General features: G+C 45.0%; 2 protein-coding genes across 7 annotated transcripts in view; one reads left to right on the top strand and one right to left on the bottom strand.

Annotated features, from left to right (window-relative positions):
* Positions 1–3,063, bottom strand: part of Sap30bp (SAP30 binding protein) — a 33,554-nt gene extending 30,491 nt beyond the window's left edge. For 2 of the 3 annotated variants that reach the window (XM_055592614.1, XM_055592616.1), the window contains exons 1-2: positions 2,940–3,063; positions 1,224–1,333 (exon numbers count right to left, since the gene is read on the bottom strand). In XM_055592614.1, coding sequence (XP_055448589.1) covers positions 1,224–1,333; positions 2,940–3,045 — 216 coding nt within the window. In that variant the 5' untranslated portion in view covers positions 3,046–3,063. The remainder of the gene's footprint in view (positions 1–1,223; positions 1,334–2,939) is intronic. The other variant, XM_055592615.1, reaches the window with a different exon arrangement.
* Positions 3,064–3,234: 171 nt separating this feature from the next.
* Positions 3,235–12,381, top strand: part of Recql5 (RecQ like helicase 5) — a 39,845-nt gene continuing 30,698 nt past the window's right edge. For all 4 annotated transcript variants that reach the window (XR_008718380.1, XR_008718379.1, XM_055592131.1 and 1 more), the window contains exons 1-5: positions 3,235–3,903; positions 6,727–6,848; positions 9,096–9,614; positions 10,177–10,282; positions 11,474–11,585. Coding sequence is in view for 2 of the 4 variants with exons in the window: in XM_055592131.1 (XP_055448106.1) it covers positions 3,774–3,903; positions 6,727–6,848; positions 9,096–9,614; positions 10,177–10,282; positions 11,474–11,585 (989 nt within the window). In the remaining 2 variants the exon portion in view is untranslated. The remainder of the gene's footprint in view (positions 3,904–6,726; positions 6,849–9,095; positions 9,615–10,176; positions 10,283–11,473; positions 11,586–12,381) is intronic.

Raw genomic sequence — 12,381 nt, 5'->3', positions numbered from 1 at the left:
TGTGAAATGTTTTATCTACTGGGGATCAAACCTAGGGCCCTGGGAATGCTGGGCACATGGAGTTGCTGAACCACTGAGCCATATCCCAGTCTTCATTTTTATTTATTTGAGACAGGAATATGCTCTTGAATCTTCAATCTTCCTGCTTTAGCAATCTGAATGCTAGAATTGTGGGCATGGGCCACTATACCTACTTAAAAAGTATTTTAATGCTAACATTTACATAACAACATATAACAAAACATTCAAACAAAAATAAAGTATGTTGTGAGTGTTTCAATGAACACTGCTTCTAAGTAGCCAGATGCAATATTCAAACTCAATTTTAGATGCCTTTTTGTGCTAAGCAACAGGCTGAATTTCCTTGCTTCCCCCCCCCCCCCCGCCCCCGGCTTCCAGACTTTAAATTTCTGCACTGTACTGCTCCGGTGGTTGTGAGCCCGAAAATTCTTCTTGATAATAAGGACACAAGTCCTCTTTTCATTGTTACCTGCGCCTACTTAACTTCAAGGAAGGTCTGTGATCAAGAACCAGGGGCATTCTGATAAAAACACCAAGTAAAATATAACAAGAGAATCAAAGTGGATACAACATAACTCCACTTCCTTACCTTGTTAGAAAGTGAAGCATTTGAATAAACCCCAACCAAGATTAAAACTAACACAAAGAGGATTACAGATAGGTAAATGATACACTATTTAGGATGAACATACTTAAACAAGTTAAACTAGTTAACTTGCTATACTAGTAAAAAGACTAGTTAAACTCACAGAGCAACATAAAACACCATCCATACCTAGTTAAAAAAAGTAACCACCCTAGGCATAGTGGTTCATGCCATAACCCCAGCTCTCAGGAGGCTGAAGCACCAGGATCTGGAACTCAGGAGTAAACACAGAAAGTCTGAGGCCAGCTTGGGCTTCATGACATCCCATCTCAAAAACAAAAAATAGCACCCCCCCCCCTCAAAAAAAACCCCTTCACTTCAAAAGTTAATACAACATGGTCCATGTGAAGGCACTACTACTGCTCAACCAATTCAACTTTTTCTTCTTTCTGGGGTTCTGGGGATCAAGCTCTTGACATCTTAGGCAAAACACTCTCCCGGGAGCTACATCCCCAACTGGCAACAATGAATTCCAAACAAGAGGGAAAAAGGGACAGAGTAAACCATGAAATGGAATTCTACTTTGAACACCTCTAGATCTGGAAGATTTACCTACCGACTGCTTACTGTTCTCATCCTCCTCTTCTTCATAACCTTCTTCATCACCGCCTAGGCGAGAGAAGTCATCTTCTCCATAGGCATCAGATACCAAGCCACCCTTCTCTTCTGAAAGAAAAGGAGAGGGAGAGAGGGGTGTGTGTGTACCAAAAAAATGTTTCTAAAAATTGAATGGCCAAGATGATTTCTGAAGATAAAAAGGGAACTGAAGTCTCAGGTAAGGGACTATAGCCCCAGATTAGATTCCGCACTCAGGAAGAGCAAACCAAGAGCAGGTGTGTTGAGGCCATGAGTGGTGGCACACACCTTTAATCCTAGCACTTGGGAGGCAGAGGCAGGAGGATCTCTGTGGGTTTCAGACCAGCCTGGTCTACAAAGTGAATTCTAGGACAGCCAGCACTACTCAGAGCTCCTATCTCAAAACAAACCAGAGCAGGGGGTATTGGGAGATGGCTCAGCAGTTATGAGTGCATAATGTACAAGGTAAGGTACCCCACACCTTTAATCCTGACACTCAGCAGGCAGATCTCCGTGAGCTGACAGAGTTTGGCTCCCAGTACCACATCAGACAGCTCAGAACTGCCCATAACTCCAGTTCAAGAAGAGCTGATGCCTCCCTCTGCCCTCCATGGGCACCTGAACTCCCATGCATACCCCATTCCCCATACATATAAATGAGGAAAGAAAGTCAAATACTAAATTCATGTTCTAAGCCAGGCTCGGTGGTGCATGCTTGTAATCCCAGCACTCAGGGAGGCAGAGACAGGCCTCCTTGAATTTGAATTTGAGGCCACCCTGATCTACAAAGTGAGTCCAGGACAGCCAAGCCTACACGGAGAAACCCTGTTTCAAAACAAACAAACAAAAATTTATGTTCTAATATTTTAGTACAGGCTGGGGAAGTAACTAAGAAGTGAGTGCTTGCCTAACACCTGATGTGTAAGGCCCTGGGCTTGATTTCCAGTAGTTGTGTGTGTGTGTGTGTGGGGGGGGGGTGTTACTATATGCTGTTGGTCTGTTAGGCCAGTTGAGGCCTTCTCTTCCAACCAGCCCAGCAGGCTGCTTACACATCTCTATCTTATGTCATATGCAATCTCGTTGTTTTACTCCTACTTTGCAGATGAGAAGACCCAAAGCTCAGGTTATATCAGGTAATTCGCGCTCTCTGGTCTCTGGATTTGCGGTCTGAGGGCAACAGTATTACTGATAGGCTTTGAAAACTCAAAAAGCAACACAATCACCCAGGAACCTTAAAACGCTTAGGAATGTCCAGCACATTCTATCCTAAAGCTACACAGAATTATAAACTTTGGAGTCATGTATTTCTAAAAGCTCTAGGACACACTTAGAGGCCATTCCTAAAAAGTTATCAATTTAGCGAAACACAAATTTTATCATCCTCCAGGTATATTTCACTCTTCTCTTCCCTGATCAAACAACGAGAGAGTGGGGCTAGACAATGATGCGGCACCGCTTGGTCCATCCTTTGACCAGAACTATGCCTTGCAGAGAAGATCGCAGAAAGGGAGATCATAAGTACTAGAGGTTTTAACGCTCAGTCTGAACTAGGATATCGACTGCGCTTTGGGGTTCCAGGATCAGATATCTGGGGCACAGGAGCATCTCTTCTTCCCAAAACCCGCTAGAGAAGCAGCATTTTTTTTAAGCGTACGAGGCACCGATCTCCCCACCCCTTTCCAGATCAAAGCCTCACCAGCCGCACCTCCCACAGCGTCGACTCCAGTTTCGCCATCAGACTCAGGGTCTGAATATTCCGCATAAACTGCAAGAGACGACAAAACGTTCTTCTTCCCCGCCATCTTATTCCCACAGCTCTGTGTGGCTCACGCCTATGACTCACAAGCCGATTTAGGTGCGGGCGAAACCAACTTCTTCCGGATCCCAGGAGACTCCGCGCCAGAATGCAAACCAATCAAAACGGCAGTGTCTAGCGGTGGCTCCGCCCCTCAGGCCCGGCGCTTGGAGACGTCATTAGCACGGGACGGAAATAAGGTTTTCGGCTTCCACACTGACTTTTCGAGCTCTGTGGCTTCTCAGCATTAACGTGTAGTGTTCTTTGAAAAGCTGCAGAGCCAGCCGAAAGAAAGCCTGGACTCTGATATCTTGAGGAGCATTCGACTGGTGAAGGGCGAAAACTGTTACTTGGGGGCTTAGGAAGAAGTGAGGGGTCGGTCATCTGGAGTTAAGAATGGTCGTTATGGCTTTGCTTCTAGAACAAGGAGCCTAGAAAAAGGATTCCAAGTTCTCCAGACGGTTTTGAAGACGTTTGTGAGCTTTGTTATGGTCCACTTCTGTTCTACTGTCCTGGAAAGTTCAGTGTTTTTGTTTTGTTTTTTAATTTTCATTAAGTAATGTTAATTCCCCAGGAAGGTAGTGCGTGAAGCAATCCAAACTTCAGTTTTATTGCTTGAGAATGATATTGAGTGTAACAGAGCAGATTTTACTAACAGAAGAAACATAGGCTTTCTTTTAAAGTGTAACAGAGGCTTTTCGTGACAGCTTTTGACTACCTCTGCTCTTTGCTAAGATGAGCGCCCGTCCTTTCTCCACTCCCTTCGACCGGGAGCGGCGAGTCCGGAGCACCCTGAAGAAAGTCTTTGGGTTTGATTCATTTAAAACACCTTTACAGGAGAGTGCGACCATGGCTGTAGTGAAAGGTAATTTTGCACGCTCTTGGTTGTACCGTAGTAGCATTGTAGCAAAACACCTTCTTGAGACTTCCCACCTCCTCACCCTTCATCCGTTACTGGTTTGGAAATATTTCACAACCAAAGCTAGGGGGTGTTTATTGGTGGTAGGTGTCTGTTTATTTGTTTATTTATTGACAGTCTGTTTTGCCTTGGCTGGCATGGAATTCTCTATATACATCAGGCTGGCCTCAAACTTGAGCCAATCCTGCTGCCTCTGGATTAGTAAGTACTGGGATCACAGGTGTGGGCTGTCATGACTTGCAACGAAATTTTGAGTTTTTAATAACAGAACCATCCACATCTGTTTTGTTTTTTTCAAAGCCAGATCTACAGATTGTCTTTGAAGTCTGTTCTTGTTTGTGTGCAGGTAGCAGCAAGGGTGGCAGAAATGCCTAATCTTGTCATTGACCTAGGTAATCTTCTTAACTGAAGATGGGAGTAGTATGAGTTCCAGGTAGAGAAGGAGAGAATAATATAATATAATAATGTATATAGAGAATTTCATGCCAGCCAAGACAAAACAGACTGGTCAGGGCCATAATCTGGACTCAGGAGCCAGAATATGATGCCACTCTGTTTCTAAGGCAGGTTTTTTAATGCGAAAAGCCATAACCAGGTGTAGGAAGTGAGGAGGGCAGCATTACCGTCAGTTTGACCAATTAAACATAATTGATTTAGTTCCAAGTGTACTGTGTTATATCTAGGTTGCTGGACAAAGCACTTTAAGCTGATTGGCTGGGATTTAGGGTAGGGGAGCTCTTAGGGGCTTTCCAGTTCTCTGGGAGTAAGGAACATAGCAAGATGTTTTAGGGGAGCTCTTGAGAGCTTTCCAGCTTTCTGGGAGTAAGGAACATAGCAAGATGTTTTGATCTTTAACTCAGGCAGAACATGCATTTATCATCTGTTGTTTTATTCTAAGCAGCAAGTATTGAACTATTGAATTATATCCTGGTCTCAGGGATATGGGCCTGAGAATTTGAACTTAATTTCACCTTAAGATCAAAGTGGAGGGCTGGAGAGACGGCTCCGTGGTTAAGAGCACTATCTGCTCTTCCAAAGGTCATGAGTTCAATTCCCAGCAACCACATGGTGGCTCACAACCATCTATAATGTGAACTGATTTCCTCTTCTGGCAGGTGTAAATGCAGGTAGAACACTCATATACATAAAATAAATAAATCTTTAAAAAAAAAAAAAAGATCAAAATGGAGACTTGGAGGCAAAATGGCTTCTGATATCCTAAAGGCTACAGCAGGTGTTAACAGAGGAGCTATAGTTATGCTAAGAACCAAAGGGGTCTCAACGGAGGGGCTACAGAGTGTAAGCAGGTTACAACAACTTCTGAGTGATGAGTAGCCTGGCATATCTACACAGGCGTGCATAGCGCTCTGCTTCTCTGGTTGTTTATTCCAAATATGAATATCCCAGCCACTCAAGACTACTTAATCCTTGTTTTTCTTTTCTCTTTCTTCCTTCTTTTTCTTCCTTCTTCCTTTCTTTTTTTTCTTCCTTTCTTTCTTCCTTCCTCCCTCCCTCCTTTTCTTTCTTTCCTTTCTTTTTTTTTCCTTTCTTTCTTTCTTTCTTATTTCTTTCTTTTCTTTCTCCTCTTTCTCTCTCTCTTTCTTTCTGAGACATAGTTTCCCTGTGTATACCTGGCTGTGCTGAAATTCACTTTGTAGACCAGGCCGACTTGGAACTCAGAGATCCACCTGGAAATCAGAGATTTATCTGCCTGGGCCTCCTGAGTCCTGGGTTTAAAGGCCTGTGCCACCATACCCGGTGAATACTTCCCTTAAAACTTTTTTTTGTTTTTATTACTTTTTTTTTTTAGTACTGTTATGGAGCTCAAGACCACTGGGAAGAGACCCTCCCCCAAAGACTCAGTTTAGATTGTTATTAGCCAAATTTATTAAAGCTGCTGGTAGGCCACAGTCTCTACAAATCAAGAAGTGCTGCCCAGAGGTGGGTTAAGGGCTTTTAAAGGCAAAATCCACAAGAGTGTTCTGCTCTGCCAAGATTAGATGGTCAAGGTGACCTCAAAATAGTCCTTGAGTGTCAGCATAAGCAGGTTGCAGAAGCCACAATCAGAAGTTAGTCACAGCATAACAAGCAGATGGTCATGGCTGCACATTTCTGAGCTGGGGTCAAGGTGTCAAGGTTGCTGGGAACTTATCTTCCAGGAAATTGATTGAGTCAGACTAATGATTGTTAGATACCAACATGGATGTCTAGCACACAGTGGAGTTTCTTTAGCCATCACAGTGCCATTGCCATTGTTAAAAGCAGTTTTTTCCTGAATATCTGGGTCCCCCAAGGTACTTGCCCCTTACGTAGCAAGGGTGGGGAAGGAATTAAACAGAAATAAATGTTATACTGAGATATTTCCACGTGCAGATGCTTTGCTAGGTACTTTTCCTACATTTTCATTTGATTTACAACAACTAGGGCAGACTTAACAGGCCTATAATCCTAGCATTTGGGAGGCAGAGCCTGGAAGATCAAGCAAGTTCAAAGCCAGCTCAGTCCACAAAGCAGGTTCCAAGCCAGCCATGGAAGCCAGGTATGGTGGCACACATGTTTAATTTCAGCACTCAGGAGGAAGAGGCAAGCAGATGTCTTTGAGATTGGGGCCAGCCTGGTCCACAGAGCAAGTTCCAGGACAGCCAGGGCTGTTACACAAAGAAACCTACTTGAAAAATAAAAATAAATAGTAAAACAAATTACTTCTTCAAAAGCATTAGTGCAAAAGGCAGGCAGAATATATTGAACTGTTCTCTTCTGTTTTTGTAGGTGACAAGGATGTTTTTGTATGCATGCCTACAGGGGCAGGGAAATCTTTGTGTTATCAGCTCCCTGCTCTGTTGGCCAAAGGGATCACTATTGTAGTCTCTCCTCTCATTGCTTTGATTCAGGTGAGTCATGGGGGAATGAACATGAAAACCCAAAAAGCGCATGAGGGAAAGGAATTTTTTGCTTGTTTACTTTGACTATTTTCCCCCAATTTTCAGACAAGCATATACTGCATGTTGAACATTATCCCACCCTCTCTCCCCTATTCGTTTGTGCCCTTCCCTCCTCCCTCCCCTAATTTTACTTTATACATGTTTTCTAAAAGCATTTTTGTTACATTATATCTATTTTGGTGGGGTGTTGTTGTTGTTGCTTTTCTCTTCTCTCTGAGACAGGGTTTCTCTGTGTAGCCCTGGGTGTCCTGGACTCGCTTTGTAGATCAGGATGGCCTTGAATGCCCAGAGATCTTCCTGCCTCTGCCTCCCTGAGTGCTGACATTGTAGCGTGTACCGCCACGCCCAGCTTATATCTATCTTGTATTGGGTACCCTCCTTCCACCCGATGGGTTTAGGGAGTTGAACTTAGGTTGTCATGATTGGCAGCAGACACCATTACCTATAGATCCAGCTTCTTGGCATTGGTATTTTTAAGCTTAGGCTGATTCTGAACTTCCAATCTTGCCCCCTTTATCTCATGAGTGCTGGAATTATGGGTGTGTGCCCCCAGGCCCCGCTTGAAGAGAAGGGATTTTGTAATTAGAAATGTCATGCGTTGGGCTGGAGAGTTGACTCAGTATATGAGCACTTGTTGTTTTTGCAAAGAACCAGGGTTCAATTCCTGGCACTCACATGGAGGCTCACTACCTCAGGTACCAGGAACTCATGTGGTGCACAGACATACATGCAAGCAAAGCATTCACACACACACATGTTAAAGAAATTTCACTTTTGTTTCATCTTTGCCTCTTGTATGATTTGCCAATGTATTGACTATATTGAGTTTCTCTATTGCCCAAATGTAGGGTTCTCCATTAGTGCATATCATTGTGGTCATAGTGAGTTGTTTTTTGTTGTTTTTTTGAGAAGGATATTATTGTGCAGCCCTGGCTGACTTTGAGTTCCATGTATAAGCTAGTCTTGAACTCACAGATATCCTCCTACCTATGGCTCCCGCTCTCTCCTCACTGGGTCCTAGATTAAAGACCGGTGCTGCCACATCTGGTTTATGGTTCCTTTCTTCTGTTACTGTCTAAAATAGCATACAACCAGCCGGGTAATCCCAGCACTCAGGAGGCAGAGACAAGAGGATTTCTGTGAGTTCTAGGCCAGCCTGGTCTACAGAGAGAGTTGCAGAACATCCAGGGCTACAAAGAGAAACCCTGTCTTAAAAAACCGAAAAACAACAAAAAAACAACAAAACCCATACAACCACATCTCTACCTGCATAGGTTTCCTCTCCCGTGTGCACTCACAACAGGAAAGGAGATGTGGGTGGAGAGATGGTAACCTGATTTGGGGAGTGTCTGGTGTTATATTCTACTTTGGTCAGACACAGGGCTGTGCAACAGAAAAAGAAGGAAACTGAAACTCTTTAGTATCTGCTGTGCAGATGCTCTGACTGTATTTAGTGCCCACAGATGGGCTGGGGGGGTTGAGGAGGCACAGCCCTGTGGCTAAGAGCCATCTACCGTGTCGGTAGGAAGTGGAGAGCAGCAATAGCTCTCAGTGGATGGTCACTGCACCAGGGCTTTGTGCCAAGAGTTTTATGTGCATCCGTTTCTCTCTCTCTTTTCTTTCCATTTGTCCAAGACAGGATCTGTGTAGCTTTGGCTGTCCTGGAAGTCACTGTGTGATCAGGCTGACCTCAAACTCAGAGACTCACCTGCCTCTGCCTCCTGAGTTTAAAGGCCTGTGCTACCATGCCCATCCTCATTTTCTTTTTTCATCTCTTGAGTCAGGTCCCCTATAGCCCCGGATGGCCCCTGACTCTCGGTCCTCTTGCTTCTACATCTGAAGTGCTGAGATTACAGGCACATACCACCATCTCCCATCTCACCCTTGAGTGGTAAAGTTTCATTTAATCCTCATCCCAGTCCTGTTAGGTAGTTACTGTGGTGGGACTGAGGAGTGAGCATAGTGAATGGGACCGACTGTCCACGGGCAAATGCAGTTAAGTGACCCAGCAGTCGACTCAGGGCTTCCCGACCCCAGGGCCTGTCCTCCCATCTCTTCTATCCATTTTCCTGGGCAAGAAGACATTGGAGGGTAGGCAGATGCTGTTCCATGTTCCACGGTGGAGATGCTGTTGTACAGGTTACCTGGACCTAAGGGCTAATGATGCTCCATGACATTTTTCTCCTGTACTCTCAGGACCAAGTGGACCACTTGCTGGCCTTGAAGGTACAAGTTAGTTCCCTGAACTCAAAGCTGTCCATACAGGAGAGGAAGGAGCTGCTGTCTGATCTGGAGCAAGACAAACCTCGGACCAAACTTCTGTACATCACCCCAGAGATGGCAGCTTCAGCCTCCTTCCAGCCCACCCTGAATTCCCTCGTGTCCCGAAACCTGCTCTCCTACTTGGTGGTGGATGAAGCTCATTGCGTTTCCCAGTGGGGACATGACTTCCGTCCTGACTATTTGCGCCTGGGTGCCCTGCGTTCCCGCCTAGCACAAGCCCCATGTGTGGCTCTGACTGCTACAGCCACCCCACAGGTTCAAGAGGATGTGTTTTCTACCCTCAACTTGAAGCAGCCAGTGGCCTCTTTCAAGACTCCCTGCTTCCGGGCCAACCTCTTCTATGATGTGCAGTTCAAGGAACTGATTCCTGACCTCTATGGCAATCTGAGGGACTTCTGCCTAAAGGCACTTGGACAGAAGGCCAATAAAGGGGTGAGGAACTGGGGTGTCTACAGCACAGACAGAGCTGCTGTTTCAAAGTCTGTTTTTCTAGTTATCTCAGTTAGGCTCCTTAACACTGTGTACAAACAGATTTTTTCCCCTTTTTTTGTAACTTAGCAAGTTCCTTTCTTAGTGGGAGTCTCTGGTCCCAGATTCTATTGTGGGAGGCAGGTGAACAGTCCTTATGTGCCCTACACAGGGTTCAGAGAGGAGATGGGGAATTAGAAAGGCTGGGTTTGGGATTTTCACTTTGGTCCCTTTTTTTTTTTTTCTTCTTTCTTTTTTGGATACTAGGGTCTCACTATGTAGCTTTGGATGTCATGGAACCCCCTAATGTTGAACAGGTTGACTTTGAACTCGGAGACCTGCCTGGTCCCTATTGCTGGGATTAAGTGTGTATCACCATGCCAGGATTGGTCTTGCTGCCCAGTCTCAGAGAAGATTAGGATATTGGCGAGAGAGAGTGTGGAGTTTAAAGTGTGCTATGCTCTAGTGAGTGGCTGATGATACCATCCTTCTCCTGGCTGACGGCCTCCCACGTCTTCCTGTTCAGTTGTTTTCTGGCTGCGGCATTGTCTACTGCAGGACCAGAGAGGCTTGTGAGCAACTGGCCATAGAGCTCAGCAGCAGGGGAGTGTCCGCCAAGGCTTACCATGCAGGTAAGAGGGGCCAGACCCCTCAGTCCTCTTCACTGTTGCGTCCTTCTCAGCCTGCTGCCTGCCCCTCTTGGACCCTGACTATCAGGTGGTCTGTTACCTATCTCTAGATACTAATGTAGGGCCAAAGTGACCCACGTAAGCCCACCAAAAGAGTCTAGAAACTCAGGAGTTCTTCCTCCTGTCCTGCACTTACCCAGCAGCAGACAAAGAGCTTTTGCTTCTGTGTGTCTGCGTACTTTGCCAGCGCGCTTGTCTGTCCCGCTTGCATGCCTCCGTGCCTGAAGAAACCAGAGGAGGGCATTGATGCCTTGGAATTGCAGTTGCAGAGAGTTGTGCATTCCCATGTGGGTGCTGGGAATCAGACCCTGGTCCTCTGGAAGAGCAACTTTGCTCCTAACTGTTGAGTTTCCTCTCAGCTCCATGTGATGTTTTTGTTGTTGTTGTTGTTTGTTTGTTTTTTGTGGACCCATGTGTTTAAAAAAAAAAGTCTAGACCACATGTTTTTGAGACCTATGGACTTAAGTTGTTTTTTCTTTTCTTTTAAAATTTGTATATTTATTCACTTTACATCAGGACCCAAGTTCTTAGCTTTCGTTTTCATGACATATTCTGTTCCACTCATGGGGTAAGTTTTTTTGTTTGTTTTGTTTTCCTGGTTTGGGTTTTTTTGTTTTGTTTTTGGGTTTTGGGGTTTTTTGTTTGTTTGTTTTTTAAGACAAGTTTTCTCTGTGTAGCCCTGGCAGTCCTGGACTCACTTTGTAGACCAGGCTGGCCTCCAACTCACAGAGATCTACCTGCCTCTCCATCCCTGAGTTCTGGGATTACAGGTGTCTGCCACTGCACCTGGCTTTCTGGTTTGATTTTTTTTTTTTTTTTTTTTTTTTTTTTTTGAAACAGGGTCTCACTATGTAGATCAGACTGGTTTTGAACTCATAGAGATCCTCCTGTCTCTGCTTCCCAATTACTGGGATTCAAGGCGTGTACCACCATGCCTGGCTGGCTAAGCTCTTTATTAGTTAAGATTGTAAGGTTACGTGCATGATCCAAGGTTGTATAGATAAGAAGTGATGGATTCAGGGTATAGATTAAGTGTCCAGGACAGTGTCAAACCCAAGATAACTCCCCAGTACCCCAAACATAAACCCATGGGAAATGTGAGCTTCCCTTGACTACGTTCCCCCTCCTTTCCAGGGTTGAAGGCTTCTGATAGAACACAGGTACAGAATGAGTGGATGGAGGAGAAGGTCCCTGTAATTGTTGCAACAATCAGTTTTGGGATGGGAGTGGACAAAGCTAACGTCCGGTAAGCTCTGGTTCTTGTTTGTATTCTTAGTTGGGGCTTGGCATATAGTGGATTGCCTAGTCCTGTGTACAGAGACCCAAGTCCTTGTTCATTCCTAGTGCCACTGAGGAAGTAGGCCACCAAGGGAATCCCTAGTGTATAGCCCAAATACTGACAGTGTTTGGGTGTCATGGTTCTCCACCACAGGGAACCTGGCAGCATGTTATCAGGCTGACTTTTAGCAGAGTCTGGTTCATTCCATATTTCAGGTAGAAGTACAATGGGCTGGAGTAAGTACCTATTTCAACCTTTTCCCTATGGGAAATCCAAGGTGATGCTCTTAGTGCTCACATCCCTTATTCTTATTTATTGACAGAAGAGCCAAGGCTCATCCTTGACCCTGAGTCTCTCTGGCAACTCTGGGAGTTTTTAATTCCAGCCATGATCTGACTTTGGGAAAACTTTTAGACTACTGCCTGAGCCCCTTGTCCTAATGCCAGCAGTAATGCCTTGTATGATTTGCAGAACACTGCTACATACATGCCATTAAGCCTCACCATATCACAGGGTGAGAATTAGTCACTGTACTAACTGAAATTGTACATTTGAAAAATGACTGATTAGCTGGGCGCGGCTGTGCACGCCTGCAATCCCAGAACTCAGGAGGCAGAGGCAGGTAGATCACTGTGAGTTCCAAGGTCTACAAAGTGAGTCTAGGACACCCAGGACTACATAGAGAAAACCTATCTCAAAAAAAAAAAGAAAGAAAGGAAGGAAGGAAGGAAGGAAGGAAGGAAGGAAGGAAGGAAGGAAGGAA

The sequence above is a fragment of the Psammomys obesus genome, unplaced genomic scaffold (assembly GCF_907164565.1).
Source record: "Psammomys obesus unplaced genomic scaffold, mPsaObe1.curated_primary_1811, whole genome shotgun sequence".
Lineage (NCBI taxonomy): Eukaryota > Metazoa > Chordata > Mammalia > Rodentia > Muridae > Psammomys > Psammomys obesus.
Note: the sequence above shows the minus strand (reverse complement) of the source record. Positions and strands in the feature narration are given on the sequence as shown.